This window comes from Triticum urartu, chromosome 4A (assembly GCF_056163025.1).
Source record: "Triticum urartu cultivar PI428250 chromosome 4A, HENAU_Tu73, whole genome shotgun sequence".
Classification (NCBI taxonomy): Eukaryota; Viridiplantae; Streptophyta; class Magnoliopsida; order Poales; family Poaceae; genus Triticum; species Triticum urartu.
In genome coordinates this window covers 68,372,543-68,389,067 of record NC_141876.1, presented here as the reverse complement: position 1 = coordinate 68,389,067, position 16,525 = coordinate 68,372,543, and the positions used below count along the sequence as shown (strand labels likewise).

Sequence of the window (16,525 nt, the reverse complement as noted above, 5' to 3'; positions counted from 1 at the left end):
GAAGCGTAATTTGAAACTTTCTCGTGCCATCATTTTCAATTTGCAACTCCTTTGTCCTTCCTCTCTGAACTCATCCCACTAGCATGAAATAAGAAGTATACTTAATCAGTTATCTGCCATCGGCGTTCTTGTTTCTTCGAAGAAAAATAATTTGGACTGTCGATGCATTTCAGTGGAAAATAGCACCTGTGACTACAATTCTCTGCCCTCCCCACCTGAGCCATGAAACAAATTTCTATGCCAATCAACTTAGAACGGTATTCTCCTGTAGTATGAAAACAATTATTCCTCACCGATCACCGATCGTAGTCCAGTACCGGTGCCATACACCCACCACTTTGGTTTTTGTTCGGCAGAGGTCTGAACATCACATCCTAATATCATAGTAGAAACTAGGCAGTACATTATTTTCTGGAGCATTGTTTTCAGTCTCTTCTGCAGCTGTAATGTAAAATCACATTTCAATAATGCAACGGGTCATCACATTTTAATTGGGCGGCCTTCCCCATTGTACAGTTAACAAGGTAAAAATTATCAGAAAACAGAACATTTGTCCTCAGTTTATCACGAGCCTATGATAAAGCCTAATTTTGATATCCAAAGAATTATGTGATGTTGGGGAGAGAACATGTGCAAATAGCTGCTTACAAACAGTCTAACCTAAAACTTGCATCTAGCTTGCTACCTCGTGATGGCTCTTCTTTCTCTACTGGTACAAACTAAGCTGTGCCCAGCCGTCTTCTTGAGCTCCATCTCCTTCATGGTCCTCCTCGTCCTTTCCGCGTCCTCCAGCATTCCAGCCTCGAAGTACATGTTCGCCATCAAAACGTAGAACGTGACGTCATTGGAGCCCGACAGGAAGAGATCCTTGGCAACAAATTCAGCCAGCTCCAGGTTGCCATGAAGCCTGCAACCGCCGAGGAACGCGCCCCAAATGCACTTGTCTGGCTGCATCGACATTCCCCTGATGATTTCATATGCTTCGACAAGTCTGCCAGCACGTCCTAGCATGTCAACCATGCAGGCATAGTTCTCGAGTGTAGGCGATATATGGTAGTCCCTGACAATGCTGTTGAAAACCGCCAGCCCTTCGTCAACGAGGCCAGAGTAGCCACACGCCACTAGAACCGCGGTGAGCGTGAAGGAATTAGGCTTCACCCCTTGACCTTTCATCGCGGAGAAGAGATTGAGAGCCTGTTCAGGCTCACCATGGTTGGCATATGCACTGATCATGGCGCTCCATGACACAACACCAGGCTCGCGCAAACCTTCAAAAGCTTGCCTTGCGTAAGCAATCTCACCACATTTTGCGTACATATCCACGAGAACATTGCCGATTCTCGCATCGGTGTCGAGCCCGTGACTCCTGGCGAGCTCGTGCACCCACTTCCCTGTCTCAAGGGCTCCCTGGCGTGTGCAAGCAGAAAGCACACTGACCAGAGTGACAGCGTCAAACCCCGCCTTCTCACTAAGCATCCTGTGGAAGAACTTGATCGCCCGAACCCCATCACCATTCTGCTCATACATGGCAACCATCGTGTTCCAGGACACCACGGTGCGCGCAGCCATTCCATCAAACAAGTCTTTCGCCGACGCGATGCTCCCGCACTTCCCATACATTGCGATGAGCGCATTCACCAGCGGCAGATTCGCATCGAACCCCAGCTTGACGACGAACCCATGAACCATCTCCCCGGCAGCGAGACATTCTTGCCCCTGCAGGCACGGCAGGAAACTGATCAGAGTGATCTCGTTGGGGAGCACGCCCTGGGCAACCATCGTGCCGAACACCGCGACCGCCTGGCCGAACAAGCAGTTCTGCGCGTAGCCCGCGACCATGGCCGTCCACGAGACGATCGTGCGGGCGCCGTCCGCGGCTGCCAAGAACACCTGCTCCGCGTCCACCACCTCCCCCTCCTGGCAGTACATGGCGATGAGCGCGCTGTGCACGAAGCCGTCCCCGGCGAGCGCGAACCTCACCGCGTCCCCGTGCGCGGCACGCCCGAACCGCGGGGCGCGCGCGGCGGCGCACGCCGGGAGCACGATCGGGTAGGTGTAGCAGTCCGGCGCGACGCCCGCGGCGCGCATCCGCTTGTAGAGCTGGAGCGCGTCCGCTGCGGGGGAGTTGGCCGGGACGGAGTGGGAGTGGGCGTGGGCGTGGGCGCGGAGGAGGGTGTTCCACATGTAGGCATCGCGGTGCGGCGCGGCGTCGAACACCCTGCGGGCGTACGCGAGGGAGCGCGGGGCCGCGGCGGCGAGGAGCCTGGTGGCGAAGGCTGGGTTGGCGGCGACGCCGAGGAGGACGGCGCGGGCGTGGATAGGGAGGAGGGCGCGGAGGGAGGAGGAGACGCCGGCGGCTGAGAGGAGGCCGATGTAGCGGCGGACGAGGTCAGCGGCGGTGGTGGGCGGCTGCGGGAGGGGAGTAGGGGGCATCTGTTGGACCTCGGGCAGCTGCTGACTGAGTTGGGTTTCACCACGCAGAAATAACTAAGCATAAGCTACGGCTTCTTGTACAAAAATTTACATGTCAAAATTTGTTTGGTTTGCTTGGGATATTTGAATTTCTTTGAATGTGTGTTATTACTAACAATTGTATCGAAATTTGGTGCCATTATGAAATGCCCTCGCCTACATGGCTACATTGCCAAGCAAACTGGCAAATTGCAGAGATCATGAATGAAAAAAAAAAGATTTTAAGATAAAAGGATGTTATGCAAAAGCTACGTTTGCAACATTTAGTCTGGTATCGCGGCGCCATTTAGACGCACTAATCTCTCAGCAAAAAACTCTTCTCTAGACATGGTTCTCATGGCAGTAATGAGCATGTTACACTAGTGCTGCTAGAGACTCTGGATAGATTCAGCTAACGATGGGAAAAACGAGCCGGGGGACAATTTGAAAGTTTCTGATTCCTCTACTTCATGTTAATGGTGGACTTGATCTGCTCAACCAGATGGGGCAGGACCCTGATGCTGTCGTCGATGGACCTGTTCACGCACGACTCCAGCTCATTGGTTGCGTCTGTCTTCATCTTCTGGAGCTTTGCTGCTTCAAACTTATCTTGGCAGACCATCAACGAGCGATTCAACCTTTCCTGGAATAAGGAAGGATACATCTCAGCTTAGACATAGCACCAGGGTGTAAATGATACAATAATTTGCGCTGGCCGATATATGCTGCCTGTTATCTAACTGCTGGTTTATTCAGGTAAATCATTTACAAAATTATTAAGAAAGCTAGTTGAAGCGTATGCAACCCTGCAAAGTACAGAAAATGTATGCCCTTAAATAGCAATACACAAAGGCCCGAGCTCTGAAAGAAAACGTATTGCAACCAAGCATTACATGTCTATCATGCTCAATTCTTCGCAAATAAATGACCACAGTTCCCTATGTCTAACTGCTCAGACTGTATGTTAGAAATTACTTATTCAAACTATAATAATAAAAGAACCAAGGGATGAAGCTAGACAATATATAATGGAGGGACAAACCTTATTACAGTTCTAAGTTCTAACTACTGTATACTCCCTCCGTCCCATAATATAAGAGAGTTTTTGACACTAGTGTTAAAAACGCTCTTATATTATGGGACGGAGGGAGTATTTGTATGACTAAATGCTTGATTGTATTTTAAACCTGAACCTTACACCTCTCTAGTGCAGAGATATTTTTCCCAAGTATTTGTTGACATGTCGGGCCATCAATTACTCAAATCACTGGCTCATTGCTTATTCAAATCATCATGAATGGAACATATGTATACTACTTGCTCACTGACCAAATACACAAACACGGTGCTAATGCAGGTCAACATGCACATAATTTTTAAGTATCTGTGATAGCCACTGGTGACTAATAAATTCAAATGTCTTAAATTATACAACTTGGTAAATATGGCATGTTCAATAAGAAGAACATAAAGTAATAGTTCAACAACAAAGATAAATCGAAGTTGAGAAGGCATCGCAAGTAGCTGCAGTATGATTTCCACAAAGAACTACGAAGTAGAGATACAGCAACAGAGCTATAACTTATAACTTGATTGCAAGAAATGATACAGTGGCTAAACTCAATACAAACAAAGCCGGTCTTAAGTTATTTTTTTTATAGAAACTAGTATAAGATGTATGAAAAAAAATGATAGGTGGATGAAACAGGAAGTACCTGGAACTTGGCCATCTCGGTCTCAACAACATTGTTGGCAGAAAGAGCGGGCACACCACAGTTCTCTACACAGCTGGTGATCCCCTCTTGAGTCCGTCGCCTATCAAAGCAGTCATGTGCACACTTGAAGTACTCTTTCTGAAAATCACCAGAGAAAAACAAATCCAAACAGGCGTCAGCATTGGTGTTTCTAACCCCCTACTACGAATATATCAAGCATATCAGCATCTTCCCCCTTCCCAATAATGTCTCATGATTTCAAGTGCTCACACCATACAACAGAGCAATGATAAGAAAATTACAGAATTAGGACAAACATTACACCGAGAACCAATATATTTATCAATAAAAAGTATACTTGCTCCACTACTGGGCTTACTGAAATTCCTACATATCTAGCAGCTACAATCCCCCAAAGTTCAGGTCTTCCATCTCAAATCTGTACACTAGGTTAAAAAGAACCCCAATCATATCCCATGAAGTACATTAGAACAAACCAAGTATCCAATAATCATATCCCTGGAACAGCTAGAACAACTAGCATCAGACCGCGGCGCAACTGGACACATGTACCACCTTCATAGAACCCAATAAATTTCATGACTACCGCAAGATTAGCATCCTCCGTCCTGAAATTACCCATCCCTAAAATTTCGCGGAACAAATCGACGAATCCCCCAAACGAACCCGAGATTCCGTGAAAAGGCATCGGGACTCCCCGCTCCTCGGCCCCAAGACCGCATCCTGGAGCAAACCCCGAATTTGGAGTCTAAAAGGCGGCGGGGCGAGGTCTCACCTGCAGAGTGAAGTTGACATGGTCCTGCACGCCCTCGAGGTGCTTCTGGGCGGCGACGTTCACCTCCTCCAGCTTCTTCCGGATCCGGTCCGCCACGATCCTCTCCTCCATGGAGCCCACGTGGTCCATCGAGCTTCACGATTTGGTTCCGGCCTGTCTTGAGGAAGGGGGAGAAGGGAGGGAAGGGTGCGGTCGGTCGGCTATTTCTCGGCTGTGATTTTCTTGGTGGGGAGGGAAGAACTACTGGAAGCAAGTCGGAAGGTGGAGGTTGAGGGTTTAATGAGACACGCTAGGGTTCTACGGCGGCTGCAGAACCCGAACCTGAACCTGATATGAGTTCAACAGTTCGGAAATACTACGACAGTACTGCTTACTAACCTTTTTTACAAGAAACAACAGGGAAGACATCGCCTGTTTTTGGAATTAAATATATATATACGATTTTAAAGAAAAAGACATATCCACTGCAATTTTGCAAGATGATGCACACCGTCAGATTTGAGACCTTATTGTTTGGGTCGGTCGGTGATAGGCGCCGGTCGACCGGTTGGGCCGGTCGATGCGCAGCCATCGGATTCCCGCGCACATAGCCGTTCGATCCTTCATTCCCATCGTCTCGTGACCCTCCTTGTGTTCACATCTGGAAACAAAAAAAGCACCGGAACAAAATTATGGCGACCGCCCCACCTCCCCCCCCCCCCCCCCCCCCCGCGTCGCGCGCCGCCCTCACTCGTTTGCCCCGCCCCCGAAGGTCGCCGTCGATGCTCACCATCGTCAAAAGACAAAAACAAAAAAGTCCGTTGACCCCCTGTAGCAGCTTTTTTCGTCGCCTTACTATTGCATCCACGGGAGCTCCACGGCACTGACCACAACACCGTTCCTCGCCGGTGTTGCCCAGCCCCCGATTGCAGCATCAATGGTGACGATGGCGTCGCTCACAGCCAAAGCCGGTGGTAGCAACAAAAAACTGCTGGTTCCAGCAAAATTGAGATGGTTGTAGCAAAAAAAATATGCCGGTTCTAGCAAAATCAAAAATACGATGGTAGCAAAAATATGTTATGGTTCCAGCAAAATCGAAACACGGTGGTAGCAAAAAGTTGGTCTTGTTCCAGCAAAAATTCAAAGACAGTGGTAGCAAAAGAAGTGGGTTGGTTCCAACAAAATCACAAGATGGTGGTAGCAAAAATTAGGACTAGTTCTAGCAAAATAGGTGGCAGCAAAATAAAGTGGGCTGGTTCCAGCAAATTAAAAGACGGTGGTAGCAAAAATTATGGCCGGTTCTAGCAAATTTGGTTGCAGGTTGCAGCTCCTCCATTTCCGTGACTCGCTCAACGAGTCCAGCATTTCCATTTGCCGGTTCCAGCAAAATCCGCATGCCGATTGCAGCAATCAAACGCCCGGCAGTCGCCTCCTGCATCCGTCGTCCTCCATCACCAGCGAAAAAAGCCATTGAGGCACGGCGACATCCAGGGGCAAGCAACCCCGAGCATATCTAAAGAACAGGCGGGTACGAGCGAGGAGCCCCTGCTCAGCCGAGCAACCCCCCTTCCCTCTCTTTGATGAGAAAGAACCCAGCTGGGGAGGTGGAGATGGACGGACCAGCAGCAGGTGTGGAGATTGAAGGAGGTGGGGATGGAAGGAGCAGCAGCAGGTGCGTCGAAGTAAAAGAAGAGCGGAAGTACTAAAAAAAGAAGAGCGGAACAAGTGGTCAGCGATGGCAAACGGGAAAGAAACGGGAAAGGATAAGGTCGAGAGCGAGCGGTGCATATGGAAGCTGCTAGGCGAGCGAGCGGTGCGACCGGCTGAACTTTCGGCCGGTCCGCCGTTTCTAAACGTTTCCCTTTTGAGAAAGTATGTTAAGTATAGAAATTGTAAATTAACTTCAAGTTAGTTATTTCTTGCAACCCTACACAAGAAACGATAGACAGTTAGGGCATCTCCAACGCCGACCCGCAAACCTTTCGCTTGTGTCCGGACCGCGCTGCCCGGACATCGGAAGCCATCCAACGCGTGTCTGTATCGGTCAGCGGGGCTGTCCGGACGCGATTTCTTCCGCAAACCGAAAACAAACATGAGGAGGGAGAGGGGGGTTTTGCGGGAGTCCGGACCAATCCTACACCCTCTTCTGACCACCCTGGCCCACCAAAACCCCTCCTCCCTCGCCCGCGTGCGTTCCGGCCCGGCACCAGCTGCCAGCATTCATGCCGCTATAGAGCGCGCCGCTCAACATTGTAGACCGCTCATGGCGGACGCGACCTCTCACTGCCTTCGCCATTGAAGCGACGTGGCGGCCGAGGGCGTCGCCCACAACGCGTCTCCGGTGTCCGCGCCTGTTCAATGTCGGAGACGCTTGACTGGACGGGACATGACAGATATCTACCACATCCGTTCAATGTCGTCGTTCGTCCGCATGCCGCCATTAAGCAGGCTCGCCAGCTGAGAAACCCACTCCGGCGCCGCGCATTGATGTACCCGGACGCCTCGCCTGACCGGAATCCGCTATATAAATGCAGCCACACTCGGCTAACTTGTAACGCCCCAAGACCGGAGCTTCAGATGCCTTCCAGGGTTTCCGGGTTTCGTCGTGTGATTTGTTTGGTTCGTTGCATCATGTGCATTGCATCATGTCATCATGCCATCATCTTATAAATCTTTTGCAACTCAACTAAATAAATTGCATGGATCTTCGGTCCATTTAAATCGAGGGAATTCACATGGTAATTCTCTTTATAACATATCCTCCCAATATTAGGGAGCTAAATAAAAATATTCCATTCGTTTGGATTCACCGCAAACACACTTGCAAAATATCCCAATGCCTTTGTTATCTTAATTCTTGGTCTCCAACATTGCCATATATTCTTTCATCATATTCCGGAGCTCCACCAAAGAACCCGAACATTTTTGGCCATACCGAACCTAGTCCCAATTCAAAACCATTTGAATTATATTCAAATGAATTTGAATTTAATTCCTGCAATCTGGCCACTTCTATTTTTCTGTGGTCATGTTTATTTTTTATGAGTCTAGGAAAATTGTCCTCCTGCTCAAACTCTTTTCCCTAACCCCCCTTCTTTTTCCTCTATCTCTATTTCTTTTCGTTTAAAGAAGAAAGAGAGGAGAGGGAGAGCCCAATCCAGCAAGCCCAGCTGACCCCTCCTCTCTACTGGGCCGGCCCCAAGCCCACCTAACGCTGCTAACCCTAGGCCCGAGCGAAACCCTCTCCTGGTCGATCCCCTCCTTGTTCGGTCGTTCCCACCAGCGCCGCCAACCTCTTCTTTTCCTCCTCTCGCTCTCTTCCTCCTGCGTGCTCTTCTGTCCAACCTCTCCTCGTCCAGGAGCTCGTCCATCCTCGCGCCAGAGGCTTCCCTGCCGACCTCGTCGACCGCGCGGCTGCCTGCAAGCTCCGTCCAGCGAGGCCCCGCGCCCATTCCCCATCTCTCTCCCCTCTCCTCGCTCGCGCACCAGAGAGGAGCCCCCCGCTCTAGTTCCTCCCGCGAGCTGCGCGTCCTCCTCCAGCCAGTTGCCGCCCAGTGCCTGGTCTCCATGGTTGCGCCCGTTGCCGTCGGCCGACCCCGTTGCTACCCGTCGCACGCATGCACGCAGAAGAGGATCTCCTCGCCTGCGACCCCTCTGGTTGCCGCGCTGCCATCAGGCGTGTCCTCCTTGCGCCCGAAGCTCTTGCTTCTCTCTGTCGCGCCCAACCGCTTGTTTGCCGCTGTAGCTCCCGTCTTTGGTCGGGCATGATCCTTTTGGACCGCACCATCTTGCCTCCTCGCGCGCCCGTGGTCCTCTAGAGGCCTGCGCTGCCTCGCCCGCCTATCAGGAAAGCCATGGCTGCCACCCCATGGAGTTCCACTGGCCCCGATCATGTCGGGAACCAGACGAGCCCCGTGTCTGCTTCCTGCCACTGTCCACCACCATCGCCTCCTTGCTGCTGCCCAACCGAGGCCTTGTGATGCTTCGTTTCATATCAAAAGACCATCAAGACCGGCAAGACCCCGACTCCGAACGCCAAGTACTACTACAAACCCGAAGAATTCGGATGCATCAAGTCCCCGAGGAGACCTGTTTTTCGTCAAGTTCGACTACCCGTATCATCAAGTACCACTACAGCCGGAGACATCAGACACGCCAAGTACCCCTTCGAGCTATCAATACCGCAAGCGCCAAGTTCCACGACGTCCCAAGTACCGTGAGAACGTTTGTACCTCTACCGTCGCCGTGGATCCGACAAGTACCCCTACAACAAGTGTACCTCTACCGTCGTCTTCGAAATCGCTAAGAACATCAAGCACCCCTTCGAGATGACGAGACCGACAAGTTCAAATGACCCCAAGTACCTCTCCGGAAACGAGACGTATACCGCTACTGTCGCAAGAATTGAGACTGACAAGTCCGAAGAAGCAAGTACCACTCCGAACCATGTACGACGACCGTCGCCGAAGACCCGTGTAACGCAAACGTCAAGTTCAACTACCGTCGCATGAACTGCTACTTCCCACGACGACCCCGTGAACAACTACTTCCCCTTCGACACGTGTACCCCTACCGCCGAACTCGATCCGTTCCGATAATGCACGCTTCGAAGGTATAACCCCGAGACGACGTCCGTGAACGAATGCTTGCGATGTTTGAGATGCTCGTGTTTGCACCTTGTCCAAATTGTCACTCGTTTCCTTGTCACCAACTCGTGGGACACCTGGAATCTGGGAGCGCCCCAGCATCTTTTGCATGCATCCACACACTTATCCTTTGCATCGGTATCTCAATCGAGTTACCGGAACCGGAACGCTGCCGTGGCACCGTTTTCGTGATCGTTGCTGTGGCACCCCTTTCGTTTCCGCCACGATGACAAATGCTTCATAATGCTCTTGTCAACTTTTAATAAAAATTGCATAAACTTGTTCATGTCACCTGCATCATGATAACAACAATTAAAAATGCTTAAAATTGTTGTTGCATTAAATTGCTAATGCATATGGGGATTTACCGGATTTGTTGTTTGTTATATCTGGCCCCATTTAAATTGTTTAAATGGTATAGTTTTGTTATGCTTCACCTCTTGCCATGTTAACCAACATTTAATATTGTTGAGTACCTAACTGGGAGAGAACTAAATAATTGATGTGGTGTTCCGTCAATATGCAACCCGTTGCATATTGAGCTCCACTTAATTTGTAGTTTTGGTTGTTGCACTTTGCCATGCCATGCCTCTTTAATCCGGACATGATCATACTTGGTTGTGCATCATGCCATGTTTATGTGTTGGTTGTTTACTATGTTGTTTGCTTCTTTTCCGGTGTTGCTTCTTCGGGTTAGTTCCGATAACGTCGCATTTGTGAGGACCCGTTCGTCTATGTCCGTTTGTCTTCTTCAGGGACTCGTTCTTCTTCCTTGCGGGATTTCAGGCAAGATGACCATACCCTCGAAATCACTTCTATCTTTGCTTGCTAGTTGCTCGCTCTTTTGCTATGCGTATGCTGCGATACCTACCACTTGCTTATCATGCCTCCCATATTGTTGAACCAAGCCTCTAACCCACCTTTGTCCTAGCAAACCGTTGTTTGGCTATGTTACCGCTTTGCTCAGCCCCTCTTATAGTGTTGTTAGTTGCAGGTGAAGATTGAAGTTTGTTCCTTGTTGGAACATGGAGATGTTGTTCCTTGTTGGAACATGTTTACTTGTTGGGATATCACAATACCTCTTATTTAATTAATGCATCTATATACTTGGTAAAGGGTGGAAGGCTCGGCCTTATGCCTGGTGTTTTGTTCCACTCTTGCTGCCCTAGTTTCTGTCATATCGGTGTTATGTTCCCGGATTTTGCGTTCCTTATGCGGTTGGGTTATAATGGGAACCCCTTGATAGTTCGCCTTGAATAAAACTCTTCCAGCAAGGCCCAACATTGGTTTTACCATTCGCCACCTAGCCTTTTTCTTTCCCTTGGGTAGGCCTGCCCAAGGGTCATCGTTATTAAACCCCCGGGCCAGTGCTCCTCTGAGTGTTGGTCCAAACTGAGCGATGTCCGGAGCTACCAGGGGCAACTCTGGGCTGGCCCACCCGACGTCTGGCTCATCCGGTGTGCCCTGAGAACGAGATATGTGCAGCTCCTATCGGGATTTGTCGGCACATCTGGGTGGCTTTGCTGGTCTTGTTTTACCATTGTCAAAATGTCTTGTAACCGGGATTCCGAGTCTGACCGGGTCTTCCCGCTAGAAGGAATATCCTTCGTTGACCATGAGAGCTTGTGATGGTCTAAGTTGGGACACCCCTGCAGGGTTTTGAACTTTCGAAAGCCGTGCCCGCGGTTATGGGTAGATGGGAATTTGTTAATGTCCGGTTGTAGAAAACCTGAAGTTGACCTTAATTAAAATACATCAACCGTGTGTGTAACCGTGATGGTCTCTTTCCGACGGAGTCCGAGAAGTGAACACGGTGTTGGAGTTATGCTTGACGTAGGTTGTTCTAGGATCACCTCTTGATCATAGTTTCTCGACCGTGCTTGGCCTTCTCTTCTCGCTCTCATTTGCGTATGTTTAGCCACCATATATGCTAGTCGCTTGCTGCAGCTCCACCTCATACCTTTTACCCTTCCTATAAGCTTAAATAGTCTTGATCGCAAGGGTGTGAGATTGCTGAGTCCCCGTGAATCACAAATACTTCCAAAACCAGTTTGCAGGTGCCAATGTTACCGAGCAGGTGACACAACCAAGCTCAAGGAGGAGCTCGATGAAGATCTTGTCCTTTGTGTTGTGTCGTTCTAGTTGATCAGTAGTGGAGCCCAGTCGGGACGATCGGGGATCTGTGTAGCTTTTGGGGTAGTCTTCTTTTATTTTGGTTCCGTAGTCGGACCTTGATTGTATCGGATTGATGTAATGCTTTATTCATGTAATTGTGTGAAGTGGCGATTGGAAGCCAACTATGTATCTCTTTCCCTGATGTATTTCATGGGTTGTGTGAAGATTACCTCACTTGCGACATTGTTTTCAATGCGGTTATGCCTCTAAGTCGTGCTTCGACACGTGGGAGATATAGCCGCATCGAGGCCGTTACAAGTTGGTCTCAGAGCCTTCCCCGACCTTAGGAGCCCCCTGCTTGATCGAATCGCTGGCGTTATTGAGTGTAGAAATGTTTTGAGTCATTTAGGAATAATATATATCGGAGAGTTAGGACTTCTTTTTACTCCTCAGTCCCTTCGTCACTCTGGTGAGGCATCCTGACGTAGAGTTTTGACTCTTCTCTTCTCAAATTTCACTAAATTTTTTTAGGATCACGCGGGTATCTTGGAATCGTTCCGATGGTTTTGTGACGAGAACATTGTTCTTGGTGCCTCCTGTCATTTAGGGGTTGTGGCAGTGTCCCGGGGAGTTGAGCTCCGAGGTGTTGTCGTCACAATCTTATCGTTGCAGTTCTGGAATACCTGAGTTTAGTTTCGCCGACATTGAAAATCTCTTTTATGCAGTTGTTGGTGAGATAACCTCGACGCCACCCTGTACTGGGGTGGGAGTTCGGGAGTATTGCCATAACTCGTATACCAGATGCTTTTCGAAGGTTGTGGTAGACGATTTCCGAAGGTTTCATGGTTATGTGTTGAAGGATGGATACAGCTGGATGTAGGATTTGCTAGTTTTGGGTGAGATATTATGCTTCCCCTGTATCCCCAACACCTGATTGCATAACCGGGAAGGTTTGGGAGTTTCATAGGTGGGAATTCAAGTAGCTCTTAGGATATATTTCCGACAGATGTATGATATGAAATTGGGGTTCGACGTCTAGTGGTCCGCCTATCCACGGTTGGTTTTATAGTGGTCTCGTTGTGTCTTAAAGAGTCCTTGGCTATGCCGACTCGGGGGCGCCTCGTATGTCATGTGCACTGCCTTGTACATGATGGTGCTGTACGATCGAGCCCGTGTAGGCCCCACCACGAAAACTTCGGATGAAATCTCTATCATATGTTTGTTCCGGCTTATTCTGCAAGCCAATCCTTTGTTTTTGTTTTGAGTTTGTGGTATTCGAGTTGCTTCGAAGTCAAATGTTGATTCCATACCTTTCCCAAGTGGTGTTCTCATATTCCTATGTGAATACTAATCCCTCACGATAATCGAGATTGCCATGTCAATCCTTTTTCAACCGGCGTGTCTCTCTTCAAGTGGATCCGATCATTTCAACATTCGCAAGATCCAATCTCAGTTTTTCATCAACGTTGTTCGTTTCATCCGTCTTCAAGTTGACTTTGTTTTCCCTCCCTCCCACCCTTTTTCTTCAAGGACTCATATATCTTAATAAAGTATTCATTTTATTCTTGCGAAGTCTCTCCATTCTTTTCTGTTAATGTTCTTACCCGGTGATGCTCATGAAGATTTTAACGAAGCTTCTAGTTCACCATTATTCATTCTTTTTCTTCTCCGGTGGAACCAAGTCAAGCTTTGTGGATCATATCCTTTTTCCTCGTTTCAAATACCTTATCATGCCGGTGCACCTCATATTCATTCACTTCTCGCTATTTAATTGTTCCGAAGTGCTCAAGATATCTCAAAGATTCGTGTTTTCCACTCTGCTTTCGTTCAAGCTCTTTTTGAGGATGTTATCCCATTCAAGCCATTTAAATTCAACCGGTGCTATCTCCTTTTCAAGTTATCGTTCTATGGTGTTTCTTTTGAGCGGGCCCTAGCCCATAGGTCTTTTCCCAGGATCTTACCTGACTCTTCTTATTTTTCCGGAGCTTCTCAAATTCTTTTCTCAAGTTTGACGTAAGAATGAAGCATCATCAGTCAAGTGCCTTTCTCCAAGATCTTTCAAATTCTTTTCATCGTTGGTTCAACTTTTCCATTCTTCATTCCGGAGTGCCTCTACAAATTTTTTTGGTGTTTCTCATCGTCATTCTCAGATTTTGAAGACCGAAGAAGATTTTTTCTCTCAAATCTTGCTCCATTCTCTTCAAGATCCGTGATTCTAGCTTGTTGCCATCCTCTTATAATTATTTTCGATTGTGGGAATTCTTTTCACCTATCCGGAGCAATTCAAGAGTCTTCTCAGTTTGATTATCCGGAGTCCATCATTTCAGGTTTTTCATTCTCAGCTTCTAGTTATCATTCTCCAATCTTACCGGTGCATCATTCAATATTCTCTAATCAGTTTGTGATCCCTTCGTTAACTTGTATCTAAATTCTCTCAAGTATCCTCGTTCATTTCATAATTCTTCCCGGTGTTCCTTTATCTTTCCTTCGGTCATTTTAATCCTTACGGTGGTTCGTGCAAGAGTTCTCATCATTCGTTATCATATCAATTCATTCGTTCTTTCAAATCCTAACGGTGTTTTGTTGAAGACCTTCTCAAGTTTGCGACATATCTATCTTAAATCCTTTCTACGAGATTAAGTAGTATGCCAATTACATTGCTTGTCAGCAATTTGAATTGGTGAAGGATAAGCATAATGTAATTCTTATTCTTGTTTCATCAAGTTTATTCAATTTCTTTTCCGAAGTGGTTTATCGCATCACATTCTCAGTTCGAGATGCTTATCTTTTCTTTTCCCGGAGTTCCAAATTCTCTCAATTATCTCGTCGCAGAGCTTCATCCAATCATCGCAAGGTTTCACCTTGTGTTTTCAACTTCTCTTTCTTTTCGTTATCCTTTTGTTACCGGAGTTCTTCATGAAGGTTCTACATGATGGTGCATCAAGGATTTATTTCCTTCTCGAAGTTGTCATCGAGATTCTTTTCTAAGGAGCTCAAGTATTCTTCATCTTGCAATCCGGAGTGCAATTCTTCCTTCCTTATCAATAGAGGTGGTATTATATCATTCTTCATAATTTGAGTTCATGTTTCATGATTCACATGTTGTCAAGAATGAGGTATTTAAACCCATCATTTTCTTCATTGGTATTATCTTGGGTTATATTTCATCTAAAGCTTTACTTTAAGGATTGTCGCTCTCATGGTGTTTATCAATGATCCAAGTTCTTCATTTATCCTCCCGGTGAGATAGTTTCTCGTCTCCTTGTTCTTTCCAATCAAATCTATTCCGTGAGTGGCAAGTTGTCACCTCATATTTTTGAGATGTATTCCATAAGACCATATCAAGCTTATTCTTTTCGTTGTTGGTGTTCCAACAACTCCGCTCGACCCGTCTCCTAAGGATGCCTTATCAAGCTCTTTTGTGGCATAAGATGGCATTTTCTTCTCCATTTCCCATTTCAATGATCTAACTTCTATTCTTTTCTTCCAAAGGCATTGTGATGTTGCTCTCTTCAACCATCTTTTCGTTTTGTCAGGATCGTGTTCTTTTCATGCCTATCTATTTAACCGGAGTGTTGTGCCATTTTGGTCAAGTTCTTCATTTTATCAAGCCTTGCATATCTTTTCAACCGGAGTGTTGTTCGAAGTTGTTCTCCCTTGTTCCTCTTTTCTAACGGGGTGTTTTCAGCTTCGTCATCTCCGTTGTATTCTTTTTCTCGAAATGGCTTAACCTTTGCAAGGTTCTTTGGTCTCACTCGTTTGTCAAAGAAGCATCTTAGTTTTACCTCTCCTCTTTCTCTTCTGTTGTCCCTCCGGTGCCATTCTAGATCTCGAGACGAGATCCTCTCATAGTGGTGGAGTGTTGTAACGCCCCAAGACCGGAGCTTCAGATGCCTTCCAGGGTTTCCGGGTTTCGTCGTGTGATTTGTTTGGTTCGTTGCATCATGTGCATTGCATCATGTCATCATGCCATCATCTCATAAATCTTTTGCAACTCAACTAAATAAATTGCATGGATCTTCGGTCCATTTAAATCGAGGGAATTCACATGGTAATTCTCTTTATAACATATCCTCCCAATATTAGGGAGCTACATAAAAATATTCCATTCGTTTGGATTCACCGCAAACACACTTGCAAAATATCCCAATGCCTTTGTTATCTTAATTCTTGGTCTCCAACATTGCCATATATTCTTTCATCATATTTCGGAGCTCCACCAAAGAACCCGGACATTTTTGGCCACACCGAACCTAGTCCCAATTCAAAACCATTTGAATTATATTCAAATGAATTTGAATTTAATTCCTGCAATCTGGCCACTTCTATTTTTTTGTGGTCATGTTTATTTTTTACGAGTCTAGGAAAATTGTCCTCCTGCTCAAACTCTTTTCCCTAACCCCCCTTCTTTTTCCTCTCTCTCTATTTCTTTTCGTTTAAAGAAGAAAGAGAGGAGAGGGAGAGCCCAATCCAGCAAGCCCAGCTGACCCCTCCTCTCTACTGGGCTGGCCCCAAGCCCACCTAACGCTGCTAACCCTAGGCCCGAGTGAAACCCTCTCCTGGTCGATCCCCTCCTCGTTCGGTCCTTCCCACCAGCGCCGCCAACCTCTTCTTTTCCTCCTCTCGATCTCTTCCTCCTGCGTGCTCTCCTGTCCAACCTCTCCTCGTCCAGGAGCTCGTCCATCCTCGCGCCAGAGGCTTCCCTGCCGACCTCGTCGACCGCGCGGCTGCCTGCAAGCTCCGTCCAGCGAGGCCCTGCGCCCGTTCCCCATCTCTCTCCCCTCTCCTCGCTCGCGCACCAGAGAGGAGCCCCCCGCGACAGT

The 16,525-nt window shown here is 47.7% G+C and overlaps 2 protein-coding genes and 1 pseudogene across 2 annotated transcripts; 1 reads left to right on the top strand and 2 right to left on the bottom strand.

The window, feature by feature from the left end:
• Window positions 1-465: 465 nt before the first annotated feature.
• LOC125550702 (pentatricopeptide repeat-containing protein At3g12770-like) lies at window positions 466-2,570 on the bottom strand. Its single transcript, XM_048713770.2, has one exon. The coding sequence runs from the start codon at window positions 2,431-2,433 to the stop codon at window positions 682-684; it is 1,752 nt and encodes a 583-aa protein (XP_048569727.1). The 5' UTR covers window positions 2,434-2,570; the 3' UTR covers window positions 466-681.
• A 107-nt stretch (window positions 2,571-2,677) lies between these two features.
• On the bottom strand, window positions 2,678-5,323 carry LOC125550703 (uncharacterized). Its single transcript, XM_048713771.2, has 3 exons — window positions 4,963-5,323; window positions 4,167-4,304; window positions 2,678-3,094 (listed from the first exon to the last, which is right to left on the bottom strand). The coding sequence occupies exons 1-3, from the start codon at window positions 5,089-5,091 to the stop codon at window positions 2,915-2,917; spliced, it is 447 nt and encodes a 148-aa protein (XP_048569728.1). The 5' UTR covers window positions 5,092-5,323; the 3' UTR covers window positions 2,678-2,914.
• Window positions 5,324-8,809: 3,486 nt separating this feature from the next.
• Window positions 8,810-9,452, top strand: LOC147974824 (uncharacterized; annotated as a pseudogene).
• Window positions 9,453-16,525: the final 7,073 nt, after the last annotated feature.

Excerpts from the sequence above, each read along its gene's own strand:
- LOC125550703 (XM_048713771.2), bottom strand. The coding sequence starts at position 5,091 with ATGGACCACGTGGGCTCCATGGAGGAGAGGATCGTGGCGGACCGGATC. Across the intron at positions 4,305-4,962 it reads ATGTCAACTTCACTCTGCAG|AAAGAGTACTTCAAGTGTGC; the intron begins GTGAGACCTCGC and ends GGTGATTTTCAG. Across the intron at positions 3,095-4,166 it reads CCGAGATGGCCAAGTTCCAG|GAAAGGTTGAATCGCTCGTT; the intron begins GTACTTCCTGTT and ends TCCTTATTCCAG.
- LOC125550702 (XM_048713770.2), bottom strand. The coding sequence starts at position 2,433 with ATGCCCCCTACTCCCCTCCCGCAGCCGCCCACCACCGCCGCTGACCTC.